The 20,541-nt window shown below is 38.6% G+C and overlaps 1 protein-coding gene across 1 annotated transcript; it reads right to left on the bottom strand.

Annotated features, from left to right (window-relative positions):
* Window positions 1-692: 692 nt before the first annotated feature.
* Window positions 693-17,670, bottom strand: LOC116333531 (alpha-2,8-sialyltransferase 8E-like). The gene is made up of 7 exons (XM_039616662.1): window positions 17,533-17,670; window positions 14,907-14,975; window positions 14,717-14,791; window positions 5,930-6,071; window positions 2,227-2,339; window positions 2,052-2,144; window positions 693-1,974 (listed from the first exon to the last, which is right to left on the bottom strand). Exons 1-7 carry the CDS (start codon window positions 17,616-17,618, stop codon window positions 1,497-1,499), a joined length of 1,056 nt encoding a protein of 351 aa, XP_039472596.1. The 5' UTR covers window positions 17,619-17,670; the 3' UTR covers window positions 693-1,496.
* Window positions 17,671-20,541: the final 2,871 nt, after the last annotated feature.

Genomic DNA, 20,541 nt, shown 5'->3' with positions numbered 1-20,541 from the left:
CATACATCACATCACCGCATGCACACTGATAATTTGCACACATCTTATAATTTCTCTCTTAAATTGTTTATTTGCACATTCAATTTTTAAATTTATAATTTACCTGTACTTCTCAGTTTAGTCTTTACTTCTTAGGTTAAATTCTTAATGTATTCTTTACATCTGGTAGACTTTTTAAAAATCTATTAAGCAACTCTTATTACCTCTTTCTCTGTAAATTTTTCTAACTGTAAGTTAGGGGGCGATTGTGGCTCAAGAATTGGCAGTTCGTCTTGTAATCGGAAGGTTGATGGTCCCCGGCTCGGACAGTCTTGGTTGTTGTGTCCTTGGGCAAGACACTTCACCTGTTGCCTACTGGTGGTGGTCAGAGGGCTCGGTGGCACCAGTGTCCGGCAGCCTCGCCTCTGTCAGTACGCCCCAGGGCAGCTTGCCATCACCAGTGAATGGGTGGATGACTGAATGTAGTGTAAAGCACTTTGGGGTCCTTAGGGACTGAATAAAGCGCTATACAAATACAGGCCATTTACCATTTAAGTTTTTTTACTGTAAACTTCTAAAATGTGAAATTTGTAAATTTCTTTAATGTAAATGGTCTGTATTTGTATAGCGCTTTACTAGTCCTTATGGACCCCAAAGCGCTTTACACATTCAGTCATCCACACGCACATTGGTGATGGCAAGCTACATTGTAGCCACAGCTGCCCTGCGGCGCACTGACAGAGGTGAAGGCTGTCAGTCTTCTGGGAATCCATCCTACCCAGTGTTTCTGCAGAGACGCGGCGCATGCGCACAACACCAAACCCAAATTAACTTCTTTTTCTCTCACCCATCCGGAATACTTCTTCAGGTTATGGTTAGGTTTAGTCACAAGTCACGGTCAAATTATAATACAGGTAGGACGATTTGTCAGAGTAGGATGGTTTCTCAGAACACCGGAGCCACCTCTGACCACCACCAGTAGGCAACGGGTGAAGTGTCTTGCCCAAGGACACAAAGACCAAGACTGTCCGAGCCGGGGACGGTCAACCTTCCGATTACAAGATGAACTGCCAATTCTTGAGCCACGATCGCCACACTTCGTAGTTTAATGGTTGGGCATTGTACAGGGCATATATTGGATGTATGGCCCTTACATCCAGGAATGACACATTTTGATAAAACTTATTGTTCAGAAACACCAACTTCATGTAAAAGGGGTATTTCTGAATGTGTTAAATTTGAGCTGAAATCTCTAATTGTTGATTACCACAGGGCCCTAGAATGGAGATCCTAAGAATAGCCTCACAGAAGGATCCCATCTAAATCAGAATGATACTCTGCAGGAGGCGGTTAGAACATCCCGGCATTAAAGAGAATTGAAAATACATTGTAAAAGACTTTTAAAGTAATATGTAGCCTACTTCTGAGTAATACATATTGATTTCAGAGCAAATTTCTTGGCTTTTCAGTTGGACACTTAAACACAGTTTTTTTTATTTTTTATTCCATCATTTAAACTAGACCTGACCTGATTTACAGTCTCGAAGGTGAAGCTTGAGCACACCCTTATTGTGCAGCTGTACCCAGTGGTAAAATTCATTTGGCATTGCATGGACTCTCCTATTATATGGTACGTTATCATAGTAGTGGTTAGTCAGGGGAAAGAGTCCATATGGGTGATTACTAAAGGGCCAGAATCCATACAGATGGACTGTTTCACATAATTCCAGGGCCAGACTAGTTAAATATAATCCAGTGCTAGGCCGACGTTGCTTTAACCCCTGAGACTCCCAGAATTTCTCCAGTCTTTCAAGGTACAGAGGGTTTATGAAGATTGGTTGAATAGGAATTTCCATGTCCTCAATGGCATACACAGCCCGCTGACACACATCCCTAGTAAAACCAAAGGAGAAGCAAGGAAAGAGAAGCAGGGAGTTGCCATACTGGTGGAGGCTGTCTACAAGTGCCCGGCGACGTCCAGTCAGTGACTCATACCTTCAAAGTAATACATGACTTAAAGCAACAAGACAAAAAAAAAATTCAGTTCCATGTTAGAGTAAATGTTTTCTCACTTATTAATGAAGATGCTTGGGTTTGCTGTCACAAGGTTAGTCTTTATGCCAACATCATTCTTAAATTCATCTTCCAGAGGAGGTAGGTTGCACCTGAAAAAACAACAAAATATTTCTTACAGAGAGATGAGTTGTCGTCATGATTTTGGTTTTATACACTTGGCATATTTCTCACCTAAAAACAAAATCAGCTGAATCAATCATTTTCCCACAGCCGCTGTTTGTCAGAATCCCACCGCTCCCAACAACTGAACAAGTGTCCCATCTCTTTTTTGAGAAAGGATTTTCCTGGAATTTGCATCAACAGATTACACATTACAAAAAGAGCAACATTTATACTGTTTGTAATGTACTATGTGTGAAAGACAAGTACTCATTGTATTTAAGGAAATATGTCAAATCTGTAGAATGAGAACAAAGTAATGTGACATTTAGAATCCCTGTATAGCAGGGGTGGGCAATCTCAGTCCACGAGGGCCGGTGTCCCTGCAGGTTTTAGATCTCACCTTGGGTCAACACACCTGAATCACATGATTAGTTCGTTACCAGGCCTCTGGAGAACTTCAGGACATGTTGAGGAGCCAATTTATCCATTTAAATCAGCTGTGTTGGTTCGAGGACACATCTAAAACCTGCAGGGACACTGGCCCTCGTGGACTGAGATTGCCCATCCCTGCTGTATAGCATTCATTACATGCCTATGTATTGTGTTAGGGTTGAAATTTTTAGATCTTTTATTTAAATTAATAGATAAAGCTGTTTTATTATTTTATTTTTACACCATACAAATGTGCTCATAAACGAGTAGGCGCTCCGAGTTTTGAGGGTAAAAAACTTTGGCTGAAATATTGAAGAGTGGATGTAGACTGCAGACAGTCCTTTTTGCTGCATGCTTACATACACATGATAATGGTTAGAATAGTCTCTGGGTCAGTCCAAACAAGATGTCCTGAACTGGGCCTATAATAAGCAGAATAATAAGCAGATAGGCAAGGCTATGCAGGGGTTGTTTTTCTTCTCTGTGTTTCTCATTTCAGGAGAAGCAAATATGAGGTGAGGTCAGACGGAACGGGGAGGATTCGCAGCAGACTGCCACTTTTGTGTTGGGAGAAGACAGCCATAATAATTTTTGTTATTAAAAAAAGACTCTATAATAATACTCTATTAATATAGAGTATATTAATATAGAGTATTATTATCACTTTGAACTTCTGATTAATCTACTGACCTTCAAGGAGAGGTCAGAGGTCAAATTTGACATGGCATTTTAAATCATTATGTGTTACTTTCTACAGGGAGTGCAGAATTATTAGGCAAATGAGTATTTTGTCCACATCATCCTCTTCATGCATGTTGTCTTACTCCAAGCTGTTTAGGCTCGAAAGCCTACTACCAATTAAGCATATTAGGTGATGTGCATCTCTGTAATGAGAAGGGGTGTGGTCTAATGACATCAACACCCTATATCAGGTGTGCATAATTATTAGGCAACCTCCTTTCCTTTGGCAAAATGGGTCAAAAGAAGGACTTGACAGGCTCAGAAAAGTCAAAAATAGTGAGATATCTTGCAGAGGGATGCAGCAGTCTTAAAATTGCAAAGCTTCTGAAGCGTGATCATCGAACAATCAAGCGTTTCATTCAAAATAGTCAACAGGGTCGCAAGAAGCGTGTGGAAAAACCAAGGCGCAAAATAACTGCCCATGAACTGAGAAAAGTCAAGCGTGCAGCTGCCAAGATGCCACTTGCCACCAGTTTGGCCATATTTCAGAGCTGCAACATCGCTGGAGTGCCCAAAAGCACAAGGTGTGCAATACTCACAGACATGGCCAAGGTAAGAAAGGCTGAAAGACGACCACCACTGAACAAGACACACAAGCTGAAACGTCAAGACTAGGCCAAGAAATATCTCAAGACTGATTTTTCTAAGGTTTTATGGACTGATGAAATGAGAGTGAGTCTTGATGGGCCAGATGGATGGGCCCGTGGCTGGATTGGTAAAGGGCAGAGAGCTCCAGTCCGACTCAGACGCCAGCAAGGTGGAGGTGGAGTACTGGTTTGGGCTGGTATCATCAAAGATGAGCTTGTGGGGCCTTTTCGGGTTGAGGATGGAGTCAAGCTCAACTCCCAGTCCTACTGCCAGTTTCTGGAAGACACCTTCTTCAAGCAGTGGTACAGGAAGAAGTCTGCATCCTTCAAGAAAAACATGATTTTCATGCAGGACAATGCTCCATCACACGCATCCAAGTACTCCACAGCGTGGCTGTCAAGAAAGGGTATAAAAGAAGAAAAACTAATGACATGGCCTCCTTGTTCACCTGATCTGAACCCCATTGAGAACCTGTGGTCCATCATCAAATGTGAGATTTACAAGGAGGGAAAACAGTACACCTCTCTGAACAGTGTCTGGGAGGCTGTGGTTGCTGCTGCACGCAATGTTGATGGTGAACAGATCAAAACACTGACAGAATCCATGGATGGCAGGCTTTTGAGTGTCCTTGCAAAGAAAGGTGGCTATATTGGTCGCTGATTTGTTTTTGTTTTGTTTTGAATGTCAGAAATGTATATTTGTGAATGTGGAGATGTTATATTGGTTTCACTGGTAAAATAAATAATTGAAATGGGTATATATTTGTTTTTGTTAAGTTGCCTAATAATTATGCACAGTAATAGTCACCTGCACACACAGATATCCCCTAAAATAGCTAAAACTAAAAACAAACTAAAACTACTTCCAAAAACATTCAGCTTTGATATTAATGGGTTTTTGGGTTCATTGAGAACATGGTTGTTGTTCAATAATAAAATTATTCCTCAAAAATACAACTTGCCTAATAATTCTGCACTCCCTGTATATGTTGACAATACAAACCACACTTACAGGAATCATAGTCAGAGTTATAAGTTATAAGTTTTTTAAACCAATGGCTCATTAAGTTGGACTTGACGACCTTGGTTAATATTTTAATTTGTTGACAAATAATGAAACTGATTACCTTAATATCTGCTATAAATATTAAAGCTATAGCAGTGTCAGGTTTCACACAGCTAGCTAACTTCAAATTTCAAAATTAAGCTTTTGCCTTCTGTGGTGGCAGATTTCTTTTGTCATATATTAATCACATATTTAATTATATCACATTAGTTATAGTAATATCACTTTCTCACTTTACTATACTAAGAGCACTCCTGTCACTAGTTTACATGCATGTGGAATGTTAACACAGTGAGGCCATTGTAATGGGAGACGTTAAACAGATAGTGAGACTCCTTCAGCTTATCAGGGATGTAAATCCTTAGGTGACGGCCAAGCAGAAAACAAGGGCATAATTCTCTCTGTGAGGGAGAAGGTATAGTCCCCCCATGAGAGGGGCCAACATGTAAGAGTTTGTGGAATGTTCTTTGTCTGTGTCTCTGTATATAAGATGTAAAGGTGGTGGCCACAATTCAGAGATGGTCCTGGTCTTTTAGTGGGATGGTCTCTCCCCATTGCAATATGTTGATTAAACCCACTTCAAATCAAGCTCACTGGGTGTGTTGCAGGTTAATGTTAAAATTTCCATAATACTTCTTATGCCTGCTCTATAACTAAGCTAGTGAGTGTCAGAGCCAGAACTTATTAAGACAGATGAACTGCTGCAAAAGTACTCTGGACAGCTAATGTCAGAATATGCTAAAGAATTTCATTTGATTCAATCTGTTAAGGGTGCAGGTCCCTGTTTCACAAAGATTTAACATGTGACGAACTTAGTAATACTATGTTAGAACATTTGAAGATTAATGAAGACATGAAACATGCAGCAGTTGTTGTCTTAGTTCATACTAGTGCATCCATAAAGAATACATTTAGAGGCCTGTTCTTGCGTTTAAGAAACACATACTTTTATAAAGATCTTGAAAAGCACTGGGGTCACGGGAATGACAGTCCTATCCTCGTCACAGACAATCTTAGATCCCACTGGAGTGTTTTCCTGAGTGACAATGCCATTGTTGGATCCATTGCAATTAATGTTCAGTTGTAATCTTGAAAAACAAAACAAACAACAGAGAATAAATATTTAAAGTTAGCTTTGATGTTAAGGTGAAAGATTTGTGATTTAAAATACAGTACACCTGTATTGTGATTGTGATTTCTGCTACTTCTCTATAAAAATTAAACAAATCCCACATAAATTCAATGTTTTATTTCAAACCCTGAAAGCAATACAGTTTCATATTAATTTTCAATGATGAATTTCAGCTACAGTTTTATAGAAAGGAAAATCAGGCTCACCAGGAAGGGAAAACAATTAAACTAAATATTTTAGTTATGTAGTATTTGAACAGGCTTCAGTGGTTTGAATGAAAATGGTTATTTTGGTTTATCAAACTAAAAATGAAGTAAAAGTCTGATACAGCATACATGTATGGCAGACAACCTTCCTTTTGTCTGTAGATTGCATTTTATATTAATTTGTCTATAGTTGTGCATAGGGATGGGTACCGGTGTCCGGTGCCATGATGGCACCGGTTCTGACATAAACGGTAGTAACCAGACCGAAAAGCAGCGCACATTTCGGTGCTTTACTTCGGTGCTTTTTTTTTCCTGAGCCAATTCTAGCCAATCATTTTATGTTTCCGAGGATAGTAGGCGGGGCCAGGTACGTACGTTCTTTTAGAGCAGAGCTACAGATTAAAAATGCCCAAGGCGGAGCGATCAAAAGTCTGGCTGTACTTCACAGCAAAAGATGCAAACTCAGCAGCCTGCAACAAGTGCTTTAAGCTGATACTGTGATACTGTCAAAGGAGGTAACACCTCAAATCTGATGAAACACCTGGAGACGCATAGCTTTTTTTTTTAAAGCCGAGAAATGCGCCGTGTTTGATAGCTTGCTGCGAGACCTCACACCATGCACATCTATTGCGGGTGTGGTGCCTGTTATCGGACCCGGAGTTAGCAGCATCCCCCAAAAACTCGAAGAGGAGAGTCCTGGCCCCTAGCCCTGCCAGCGTAGCAGAAATGATGACGGATGATGATGGCAGCAGCAGCCGTTCTCCTCTGCGTGAGTAGCTTCATGTTGTTCGTGTGTAATTAACGTTGAGTACGCTAACCACATTATTACATTAATGCATGTAAGGTGAACTAGCAAACACCGTCGTAGTTACATGCGACTGTCTTCTTGTTTGATGGCAGATACTCCCTTCACCCTGGCCAAAAGGCTAAAATGACCAAAGAAAAGTGGAAAACAGTTAAACATGAGAGGTTTTTGGACAAAGTTTGTGTTTTTTCCATTGTTTAAGCACTGCTTCCAGCCAAGAGTGAGACCATATATGCCCCATAGCTGCAGAAAAGGCTAACATTGTTATCTTTTTACAAAAACACAGCTAAACATGAGAGGTTTTTGGACAAAGTTTGTGTTTTTTCCATTGTTTAAGCACTGCTTCCAGCAAAGAGTGAGACCATATATGCCCTATAGCTGCAGAAAAGGCTAACATTGTTATCTTTTTACAAAAAAACAGCTGAACATGAGAGGTTTTTAGACCAATTTTGTCTTCTCCATTCTTTAAGCACCGGTTTGAGCACCGTTTAAGCACCGGCACCGTTTCAAAAGTACCGGTTTGGCACCGGTATCGGATAAAACCTTAACGATACCCATCCCTAGTTGTGCAACATATTTACAATTAGTGTTTTTATGTTCGTTTTTTTCTTTGGCTAAGAAATATTGACCTAACTCAGCAATTAAAGACATTTTTATACAAAGTTCCCTATTCTCAGTGGTACAAAAATTATTTGGCAATTGACTGAAAAGCAGTTTCATGTCCAGCTGAACCCCTTCTTAATTCATGAAGTATTAAGCAGATGTAATATCTGAAGTTAATTTAAAGTGCTGAATTTATATTTCATAACTTTTCTCTCAGATTTTAAATAAAAGACATGTCAATTCAAGTGAAGGAAGCCATTATTACATTGGTTGAAAAAGAGAGAGCAGAAACTTTCTTTAGGACTGTAGTAATCAGCACAGCTGCAAAAAGACCTGAAAGACCTGGCTGTGGAAAACAATTTTAGAGCATCTAACCAATTAAAGAACACTTTCGAGTGTACAATCAAGAGATGCTTTCATGAATGTAAATACTAGGGTTGGGAACTGATAAGAATTTAGCAATTCTGATTCCATTATTGATTTCCTTATTGATTCTCACTGGCTCCATTTTGAGAGTTACCGCCATCCCTACGCAGCATATCAAAGACATTACATTCATGCAAATTAATAACATGATGTGGGTCAAATGTTTGTGCATGTTGGGAGTTATTTGCCCTCTTTTTTTTGAGTCATACTCAAAAAAGTAACATATTACACAAAACATTTTTCCTATAAGTAATGCAGTATTTTACTTAATTAATCCCAGGAGGAAGTAATCTGTCAAACTACTTTTTACATTACTATTGCTTTTCTATATAAACCTGAGGCTTCATAACCAGTGTTGGTCAAGTTACTTGAAAAAAGTAATCAGTTACTAATTACTGATTACTTCCCCCAAAAAGTAATCCCGTTACTTTACTGATTACTTATTTTCAAAAGTAATCAATTACTTAGTTACTTAGTTACTTTTTTAAAACACGATTTACAACCTGAATAGGTGATAAAGCGATAGATCTTTCAGCCCAATTCTACTTTTTTTTCTGCATAATTCATCATACAAAATGTAATCAAATGGAAACGTCTCTTTTAAAACTTGTTTTATTAGTTTTAATCTTTTAACTTTATGCATCAAGCAAAAATTAAATTATATGCAACATTCTCTGACTGGAAGAAATTTGTTTAACATTTAAACCTATTTTCTGCACATTCCAGCACATAAAATAAAATATTTTTTTGTGTTTACACTCACTCTTTCAAATAGATGCAAGTAAAACACAGCAGAAAATAAATAAAATCAAAGACTAGCAGTCCTGTTGCTCTATTTTCACCTGTAAAGCAGGACTGGGGTAGGCGGAGGAGGTTTACCCTGGTGCAGGTGTGCCGCGGCGGTCAGTGGAAGAATCCATGAGTTTCTCTGTGAATTTCACATTACGTCGTAATACACTCGGTGCTTGCTTGGAAGTTTAGGGGTTTTTCGCTGTAAAAAGAAGTTTTCTTCCACGCACAACGGACACTAATGTTTTTGTCACTTTTATGGAATCAAACTCAAAATAAGGTCAGTACTTCCACACTTTAAACGCTGCATGCTACACTCTGTCCCTTTTCGATATATTATGATCTGCAGACAGCTGTTGTCACGAACGTCGCACTCGCTTACGTCACTGTCATGAGACGTTCTCGCAAAAATCACGGTTTTAGTAACGCAGTAACGCAGCGTTCCTACGTGAAAGTAACGGTAATCTAATTACCGCGTTTTGCAATAGTAATCCCTTACATTACTCGTTACTTGAAAAAAGTAATCAGATTACAGTAACGCGTTACAAGTAACGCGTTACTGCCCATCTCTGTTCATAACACTCACCAACACAATTCCCTAACCCTAATGACAACACACATTTGATCTTTCTCTTAGTACAGGTAGGTAGGTATGAACACAAATCCAACCACACAAAGTATAGATGAAAACCAGCACAAAGAGACTTTAAAGTGGTCATCAAGTTAAGTCAAGTAAAGTTAAGTGGCTTTAATGTCATTTCAACCATGTGGATCGGTACAGTACACAGTGAAGTGAGACAGTGTTCCCCCAAGACCATGGTGCTACTTATAAAAGACAATCAACACAGAACTACAAAAAGTGCAACTGTGCAAAACTTGCAATGAAAAAACAAACAAACAAAAAACCCAGTGCAACACCAGACAGAACAGAACAATTCAGATACAAGACAATGCATACAAAACAGTGCACTAAATAAGTGCAAATAACTGTGATTCTACTTCAGAAACATGAACAGGATTGCTATTGTAGGGTCTTTACCTTACAATATAAAGCATCTTGAGCAAATTGTTGTTGTGATTTGCTGCTATATTAATATATACATAATAAAAAAAAGAAAAGAGCTAAAGTTGTGTTAGCAGCATAGTGCAGCTGTTTCCGTCATGGATGCAATTTGCACTTTACCACCGTGCTCTCACTCTTTTGTGCAATAAAAATTAAAGTAATGGCCATATCCACACTGTAAACTGCCCTACTATTTTCCTTCTTCAACAACTGAAATCACCAAGTCACCGGTCATAGTCAATTACAATTCCAAACTGTCCTTTTCTCCAGTGAATATTAAGTTGTTCTATTGTGTGATTGCACATCACAGGACCCCAAATAAGCTGTAAAGCAGAAGTCTCAATTCACTTTTTTTCTATACATCACCAAATTACAACAACAGTCACCGGTAGTGGTGTGCGATACTGCATATTTTGGAATCGATCCGATACCAAGTACATACGGGCCAGTATCACCAATACCAATACTGATACCGATACTTTTCAATAAATAAGGTGGATGCATCATTGAATTGCTAAATCGCAATTAATTTTCATGACCTTAAGTGTATTTTGTGATGTTTCCTTTTTTATTATTAAATAGTTAAAACCCAGGACACAATTAGGATAAATTATTTATTTAATTAATAATTAAATAAAAAATGCTTTATTACTGTGGCGGGTCGTGGTCTGCGTGCCGGCCGTCTGCCCAGCTGCCTGTGAGCCCTGGCTTACTTCCACAGCTGCTGGCTGCCGCTGCTTGCCACGTGGGTGGCCACCAGGCCAGCTCCGGGGCTTCCGCTGGAGGCGCGGGCGACCGCCAGAGTGGACACTTCCCCGTCGCTGGGCCGGGGCATGGGACGCCGATGGTCTGGGCCGATTCCCTCACCTGCTCGCGGATGGGGGTATGTGGCGGGGTGTGTTCTGCGATGCCGCTGCAGGTTTGGTGGTGGTGATGTGTATGGCTGGCAGCAGGAGAGCTGCAGCCGTTGAATGTACTATTACAGCAACCATGTGATTATTGTAAGAATAAATGATGCTGCGAAACATGAAAATGCCATCGGGTCTGCCGTGGTGGCGATCTTTTTTTTTTTTTTTTGAAATCTTAAGTGCATGCAAACCAGTAAACAAATTAAAATAAATACTGTTGATAAACTCCATCCATCCATTCGCTTCCGCTTATCCTTTTCAGGGTCGCGTGGGGTGCTGGAGCCTATCCCAGCTTTCATAGGGCGAGAGGCAGACTGTGACAGACTGGACAGGTCGCCAGTCTGTCACAGGGCTAACACACAGAGACAGACAACCATTCGCACTCACATTCACTCCCGCATTCACACCTATGGGCATTTTAGATTAATCAATTAACCTATCCCCACAAACTATAATTGATAAACTATAATACAAATATTACAATTAAAATTCTCAACAACAAAAACAACTAGTAAAAATATAGTTAATATGTAAACAACTTAACAACCCCCAAAGTGTCTAAGTCACGTGACGTGACAGCGCAACACCGAAACATAAGATTGGGGGAGGGGGAGCAAAGTGTGCCTGGTCTTCGCTCACAGGAGCGGTGAGTCCAGTGACCTGGCTGTTTTGTCTTTGCCGAAAGCACAGTATTGTAAACAAGCAGAACTCAAAGTAAAGAATCGCTCTCACCAGGCTAGTATCGATCTGATTCCGATGCCGACTTGGTATCGATACTATCGATATTTGGATCGATCCGCCCACCACTAGTCACCGGGTAGTGAGACTGTTTGTCACACAAATGGTGGACAGAAAATAGCTTTTGAATTTAGAAAAAATTAAATAACTCACTTAACATTTAACGTTTTATTGGTTATTATTACACCTTTTTTCAGTTTTCTTACATCTTTGACAAACAGTATATATATCACAGAATTAAAGGCCTTTAACATCACAGAGCATACAGAGAAAAGTACTAAACTGAATTAATGTCAGCTTTCATTTTTCATGATGTATATTGTATTAATAATTAAATTTCATTATCTGTAGATACTGTAGGTTCAGTGAATGCTTAAATTGCACTGATTAGAATATACTGGACATTTAAAGCTAAGATTCAGCACACTGTTATTAGAGGCTGGGATTTGATGAATTCATCAAATATATACAACTTTGATCATCATTTTGTCCAATTGAGAATAAATCTGTGCACTCACATATTAAATGAACTGAAATCAGTAGTGGGATCTCCAGTCTTGATATAAGAAATGAGAGAACTGCTGTTATTTTAATCAGCCTGTCTCAGTTGTTTTAACTCTAAGTATCATAAAGTAATGTAGTAACATCTGGACTGACGAGTTTACTGTCAGCATTTTAATCGCTAGTTAAAAGGCTGTAGGTTGCAGCCATTGCTCTAACACTGTATAAATGTAACAGGGCTCAGTGCTGGTTCTAATAGTCTGAGCTGCTTCATTTGTGAAGAGCACAGCAGTTTACAAAACACGTAGCTAACTCGTACAGCTGCGACGTAAAATTTTCATAAACTAAGATGACCTTAAAATAACGGAGCTATGCTATGTATGCCATGCTAGACCTTAAAATAACGGGGCTGTGCTATGTATGCCATGCTAGCATGGCGTTACCTTCAACAGGTGGTCAATCTGAGTAAACAGGCACACAGTCAAAGGTTGCGCTCTCCATTTCGCTGCAGAGTCCCATCCCTTCATTCTTCACATATCCGTGTCAAGCCAAGTGTAAATCCCGAGGCTGAACGGCCTTTGTACAAGCACACACGCTTCTTAGCAGGGCGAAGCTATGAGCTAGAAAAATCCAGGCAGAGACAGTGTTGCCAACTCCTCAGTAAGGAAAATCGCTATTGGCTGTCCTAAAAGTCGCTAGAAATCGCTAAATGACATCATCACCTAATTTGCATAATTGGTCATGCTAATGTAATTGTAACCTACGTTGTAGGTTGTAGGTGAGCAAAATAACATTGTGGAAGAGACATAATGTGAGTAAAAAACGTCCTAAATGCTTTTAGAATTTATTTAGAACTACAAATTAAATTTCTTTTAGCAATTATTGTTTTGTTTTAATGTCACAATTCCAACCCGACTCCTCTATCCGGGCTTGGACCGGCAAAAGTGACCCGAAATAGGCACTCTGGTGGAGTTACTTTGTGTGTGTGTGTTTATAAGTAGTTTTAAACCTTGTGATCCACAAAACAACATAACAGTAAAAGAAGAACTGAATGCGTTACAGTCAGTGCGGGAGCAGCGGCTTCACTCATGCACGATTCATTTGCAGTTTGGACGCATAGGTGTGAACATCTCCTGCCCTGATATCAGCTGGGGGAGGACTATCCTCCGCCCGTGAGTGCTTTGGCACATTCGAGGTGCCAATGGCAGCACCCGTTGCTTGTTGAGAAGAGTGATACACGGTTTCACGTCAAAAAGTCATCATAAATAATTCTCCAATAACACCATAAAAAGTTGCCAGACTTGTCGCTAGTCGCTTTTTAGAAAAAATGTTGCTAAGGGGATCTGAAAACTCTCTAAATATAGTGGCAAAGTCGCTAAGTTGGCAACACTGGGCAGAGAGCCTGTGTCTGTCCAACCAACTAGAGAGCTCCTTACATTCCCCGGTGTGGCTAATTTGAATAGCCGCAGAATTTTTAAAATGAAGTTGTTATTCCAACAGCTAATCCAAAAAGCGAACATGCGCCGGCGCGTCAAAATCACATGACCAATTTAAGACGACACAGCTACAAGATGCAGCAACTCAGAGTCTCCATTTCAACTTGGGTCGAAAGTGCGGACCTGAAACTATATACCAGTTTTTGAATTGTGTTGATGGGCCACGTAAAACCAGAGTTATGATAAAAAATACACGCAATGTTTTTTTCTGAACAAAACATTGGTGTTTACAGTGGGAAGAACGGTAAAACTACTTCTACTTTCTACGGACAGCGCTAGCAAACACTCTCCGCTTGCAAATGAAAAAAGAAAAAGAAAAAACACCCCTTCCCTATTGGTGTTAAAGTTTACCATGTCAGCCAATCAAAAAAATGATATGGCAACATGGCACTTGGTTGTTTAGGGAGAAGGGGAAGTTTTAGTAGTGACACCCACGACGGAAAGCGGGCGAGCGAAAAAACAGAGAGCGAGTTTTCATATGTGAGACATTAGTGACATTTAGCGTGTTTGGAAGCTATAGTTCATGTGTTGTGTACTTATTGTTTTGTATTGTGTGTCAGTTATACTGTTGAATGTCACATTTGCACATTTCCATTGTAAACGCTGTTCCCACATGGAAAACTGGACTGATACACCTCCTGCTCTTAGACCTGCAGGGTTTAGGTCTGTAGTGTTCTCTGTCTTATACTGAACACAAACTATTTTTTTGGATTGGCACAAATAATTTGTGTGCCTTCTTATTTGATGCAGAACACCTGATTGTTCTGTAAATAGATTTAAATGGTTATATAAAAACTGCCTGAGGCCTTGGCTGCATTTTTAGGTAAATTGTACCATGTAACTTTGTTGTTTGCAAAACTTGTGCATAATTTAAGAAATGTAGAATTTCTATTTGCATTTCAAGTTATGAAAATGATTCGTTAAACATGTTTGTGAGTTTTACAGTAAAAAATATAACTTTTTCTACTCGGATTTTGAATTTTTTGTCTGAATTTAGATCAATTGTGCTAATAAAGTAAAGTATCTAATATCAGGATGTTAGAAGGCTTGAAGGGTATAATCTTACCTGAATCTGTGGTAATTCTTCTCCTGCTTTTTCCATGTTTGATTGTAGAGCTTTTTTACTTTATCGATGGCTTGCCTGTAATGCATAAGCATTCCAGTAGTATCATCCCTGCACGGCTGACATGACTTAACCTTGACATAAACAATGTATAATTTCCTAAGAAAAAAGATATGACAGTGTTTGCTCTTACTTGCAGCCTTTACAAAGTGCAGATGGCTTTGGGGCACTTCTTTGAGGAAGTGGTCGGTGAAATTCCAAACTGAAAAACAAATGAGACCGATTAGTATGTGCAGATAAAATGGTTACCTTTTCTTATAACCCGTTTTTTTTCTCAGCTTGATTGCTGCTGCTCATGTCTGTACGTGTGTTGGAAGGTCATTTGCAATCTTAACCCTTTCAGGCTCAAATTAAGTTTTAGTTGCTAATGCACAACCAAGTCCTGCAGTGGTACTTCTGAGTAAAAAAACCTCATAAAATATGTATGTGGGGTAATCAGGTTGTTAGTGTTTTAACTGTTGTAAATCTGCAACGCCTGCCTTGAGAGGGTTAAATCATGTCTGATCCCTGTTCTTATCCTACCTGCAGGACAAAAATTCCAAAGTTCTTCAATACAATATTAGATGGCTATATGAGTGGTTGGAAAGTTAAAGCTTAAATGTAATGTCTTAATTAATTTGAGAGAAATACCAGTGGTTTGTGGCAGATTAGACCAGTTAGTCTGCAGTATTGCGGTGAAGAGTAGTGCCATTGATGTTGGTGGTGGTGCAGAGCAGCTTTACTGTTTTCTGTCATAATTCAGTCACATTAACCATACCAGAGACCAATTTGAATTTAGGTTGATGATGAACTCACTAATGTCTGCTTCAGTCTTGCTGAATTTAGTTGTGTAAATCAATAAAGAGCAGTGAATTATGTTCCCTACGCTCCATCACTTCAACCAATCTTAGGTTTGACACTAAGATTGGCTGCCAAATCTCACTTTAGCCCTTATATACACTTTTTTTATTTTCTGTTTTGATTTTAAGGCAATTTAATCAAAATCACTCTTATTTATTATTTTGTTTATTTTATCTGCTTTTTTTTCTGCATGCATTTAAAAACGAGGAGCGCCCTAGAGTGGAAACCTCTGCCAAGGAAGCTCACTCTCTGGGCAGTAAAAAAGAAACACTATTGTATTAGAATAGGCTCCAGACCCTCCGCAACCCTGATAAGGATAAGTGGAAGAGAATGGATGGATTGATATACCAGTATAATGTCCTAAATGTTACCAACACAATCAAAGATAGCAGAATTTTAAGTATTCAAGATAAAAGATATTTTTGGTAAATTGACCTTATCTGACCTTTAAGAGTGATATTTAGAATCCCTGTGCAACTTTTCCTATGCGCCTATACATAGGGTGGCTCATTCTTCTCTGTGGGTGAGGGTGGTTTTGCCCTATATGTTTGCAGGGAAGCCTAAGGTCGCCACGATGAGACCATGTTATTCTGTAGAGTCTTTCCTCGTGTCAAGAAAAGGAAACTCAGAGTTTGTGTGACCAAAGACCTGAAATGTATGTTGAAGTGTAAAGACTTCCCTCACTGACAGTGATTTTATCAAAGAACTGCATCAGGCATTATCATGTTACTCTGAATGTTGTTACTTCAGCCAGGTCCGCCACCCCGAACCATAGGAAGGTGACCTGTGGCTATTATTTCGAGTCCCTTGACTGGCTCATAGCCGGTAAGTAGCTTACTGTGTGGGCCAACTTTGGTAGTGAAGAGACAGAAGGACGCAGTGGAAAAACTTTTCACCAGAACTTTGATTTCTTCAGAGGTGCAAACACCGTATACAGTGGACTTCTAACAGCTTACTTACAGCGGAGACCACCGACACACCTCTTGCTGCCTTGGGAGTTATATTTCCTTTTTATACCTTTCTTTCCTGTTTTTCCTCAGTAGCTACTCATAATCCCTTTTTCCGACTCTCTTCCGACTCACACACACCAGGGGCAACCCCACACATCCTCCATAAGGCTTCACCCTAAAAGAGCCATGCCTGTAACAATGTCTTCAGATCACTGTTCATCACTAAAATCACCTGACAGAAGTGAACTCAATCACTAAATAAGCTTCAGCACTTTGTATCATTGTTTGACCTTTCATCCTGAGATTAAATAAGTTCTTCACATGCTGTTTGTTTCTGGTCATTTGTTTGAATGACACTAAGATGCTGAACAGTTCTTTACTGTAAAATTTGTTAACATGAAAATAAGATTGAAATCAGTCCAAAGGAACAGAGAGAAGAGCAGCAGAAGGAAGTCCAATAGGAGCCGGACTTCCTATGACCCCAAAATGCATTTTATCTTCAAATGAAGCATTGTCTGCGAAAAAGAATGAGCAGCCTAGTTATTTAAAAATATACTGTAGGATAAGTACTTATCAAATTCACAAATATGATACAAATTCATACCTTCCATTACCATTTCCTACATAATGTTTGTGTAGAGTAAAGATTTGCTCGCCAACTGATTTTTACTGCACTACAAACTTATTAATCTTCTCCTTAAAAATAACAGCGATTGCAAAATGAATATAGACAAAATAGTGAGTTGCCTTGAGGTTTGTGGTGATGTGTGAGAGAATGAATGACACAGACAAACAATGGTCACACATAATAAAGTTTGCCTGGCACAAAAAGAGAGCTGGTATTTTTCTGTAAAAAACACACAATTTTACTTTTTTGTGGTTTCACAGTGACATAAGCTAAATTTGATCAGAATATTTCTTTTACAGGCTTCTCCCATTTCATCTGTAAGTACAAAGGTAGTTACTCACCTGTCTTCGAAAGTATACCAGATAAGAGTGGTCAGCACACTCCCCAAACAGAGGAGACTGGTCATCACTGAGAACAGTTTCCTCATGTCTCCCTAGTGCTTCACATTTCACAACACTCAACTTCAATTTTGCTTCAACTCATATAGTCTTTGGTACTTCCTGTCTGCCTGGTTTGGCTGCCTGGTATTTTATGTTTCATAAAATGTGCAAATGTGCATGCATGCTCAGTCAGTCACGTTCAAGGCTCATTTGTCTGAGCTGGCACTGCCACCCACTGGCAAAACTAAATATTGCCTTAACACCACATCAGTGAAGCAAATGAGCTTTTCGCTCTGGTATGAGGAAAACTATTGTCACGACAAAAGCAAAAAAAAAAAAGTGGCACGGGGAGGGGGCACGGCCACATTAAAGAAAACTTCAACAAGAATTCTGAGAATTGTTTTTGACACATAAAATACTCAGGGCACCACGTCCTCCCGTACTTACAAAAAGAGGAAGAAAATATATATTTTTTTCTTCCAAACTCTATTAACACTTTTGCTGTTTTTAGTACATTTTTTGTATTACTAGTATACCTATCCCTGAGTAACAATTATGGCTACACATCTAACTGTTCAATGAAACATTTCCCACACTATGTTATGTTCAGCAAATTAAAACTCATAATAGAAGTTAATCATTAATCGTCTTGTGCCAAGTAACCATTTTTCTCCCTCAAGGTTAGTAAACAGTTCATCATATCACCCTGAATTTTCTACTGTAACCAGACTCAATATTCGGCCAACAATACATTAGTGTGTTATGAATAAACCATGTGACTCAATTTTTTAGCGAGTCAGAAATATGCATTAGTGGCAGCGCAGGTTAATAATTTAGGCTTTGCCACTGTGTTGTTTGCTGATTCAAATCTTCTGGCAAAGTTGGGATGTGGTGGTCTTGATTTTAATTTTCTTTTCTAGTATGCTCTGTACCTCTCAAGCACAAAGTCTTTCCATCACTGTCATCTATTTCTGTGAAGGTTGACCAGCTGAATCAAAATGGAAACAGGCACAGCATGAATTAATTAATTAGTGAGATAAAGCAGTGTGTCTCTCTATCAAAAACTGTACAGAAATAAATATATTTTATGTATGTATGTATGTATGTGTGTGTGTTGGTTTTTTAAATGTAAAACAGTTAAAACAATCATAATTTATCTTGAGTCGAAAAGCACAAATCACCTCATACTTTTTTGTTTATCCCAAAAAATTCAAAAGAATCAAGATAAATAATGACAAGAAAGCAAACAAAACATCTCTGGACAAATCACTAACCCAAAGTTGCTCTCGGATGCATCGGAGGTGAATGTTAATGGAAAAGACTTACGCACAGAAAAAACTGCTTGCATGAATTTTTTCAGAGACTTTATTTAATGCACTGAGTGAAAAAAATGACAATAAAAGAATTTCTGCAATTTTAAATAAATATTTTTGTGAAAAATCAAGTAAGATGTTGTTTGATTATTTGATCTAATTAAATGAATTTTGGTTGTGTTTTTTGTGTTTGACTTTTGAAACCATTGCCTAAAATAGGTTAAATTACAAAGATTTAATAAAAGAAAAATATTCCTTTATTTCATGTGTTTGAACAATAAATGTTAAATACATGGAAATTAAAGGCTTGCATGATAAAAAAAAAAAACATGATAAAAATAATCATTTTACATAGAACTACACATATTGCTTGTACCATCTGATGCCACCGACAGTTGTCATTGTAAACCAAAATCTGTAATTCTGCATTTGTCATTTAACTACAATGTATTTTTAAGTAAGTAAAAATTAATGAAAAGTGGTCATAAAACATCAGTATGTTTTTTTTATTTTTTTAAGCACAAATACAGAAAATTTAAATGCAATAATGCTTTAATACAGCAGCATTATGACATTACTGAACAAAATAAAATTAATATTATGCTAAGTACAACCCTTTCAGAGTTCATATACTAATAACTATTTCCCAAACTCGCCTGACTTAAATCCAGTAGAACATCTCTGGGACACCATCTCAGACCAAGAGCTCAGTAATGCTGTGGTCCGGATCTGGGTCGTCCCCCAGGACACTATCCATCATCTCATAAGTAGTGATGCATTTAAGCACGTGGGGGTCATGCAAACTACAGAGTACCATTCTGAGTTGCTGCAATGAAATTCAGCAAAATGAACTGGCCTGGTGCACCATCTTTTTCATTTTGATTTTCAAGGTTTCAAGGAATTCTGTAGGTTGCCAAACAATGTGGCTTCCTTTTGTTTCTAACACATTATCCAGCCCATGGATAGAGTTTGGATATCTAGCACATTTTTTGAGCAGTTTATATTGGGCTGGGAGTTGCTCAACTGAAACTGAAAGCAGTTTGATGTAAAGTTATTGACAGAGGATTTCTTTAAATCACCCTGCCGTTCTTCAGCTGAGACATCTGAGTTAGAAAACACAAACACTGCAGAAGTTTTTCACTCGCGAGTGGGCAGTCATGGAACGCAGGATCTGCGTCTCATCACTGTCTGCGTTCTTTATTTATACAGTTCTGTGTGTGTGTGTGTGTACAAAGGTAACAACGTCACTCAGAGCAGTGGGTTTTTCCCTTTTCTACATCTGTATGTTCTTGTAAAAGAGCTGAGGTTTCACTTCTCTACATCTAAATGTTTTCTGAAAACAGGAAGCGGTTATTTGCTGAATAGGTTCATCACAAGTTACTAGGTGAAAAGTCACGTAGACATGTGCTTAATGAAAGGATACATTTCATGTACACTGTAAACCCGAATAAGTTACCAGAACTCAAAAAACATTGAGTCAATCGATTGCGTCAATTTTTTAAAGTTGATCAACTTAAAAGTCAAATTTTTCCAGAACATAAAAGTTTGGATTACATGGTACTTGTATCTTTTGAGAACGGTCAACTCAAATATTTGCAGTTAATATGACTTAAAGTTTCAAGTTTACAAATTTCAAAAGAATAAGTTCACAGAACTT

Source organism: Oreochromis aureus, linkage group 8, assembly GCF_013358895.1.
Source record: "Oreochromis aureus strain Israel breed Guangdong linkage group 8, ZZ_aureus, whole genome shotgun sequence".
Lineage (NCBI taxonomy): Eukaryota > Metazoa > Chordata > Actinopteri > Cichliformes > Cichlidae > Oreochromis > Oreochromis aureus.
This window is presented reverse-complemented; position numbering and strand designations above follow the sequence as displayed.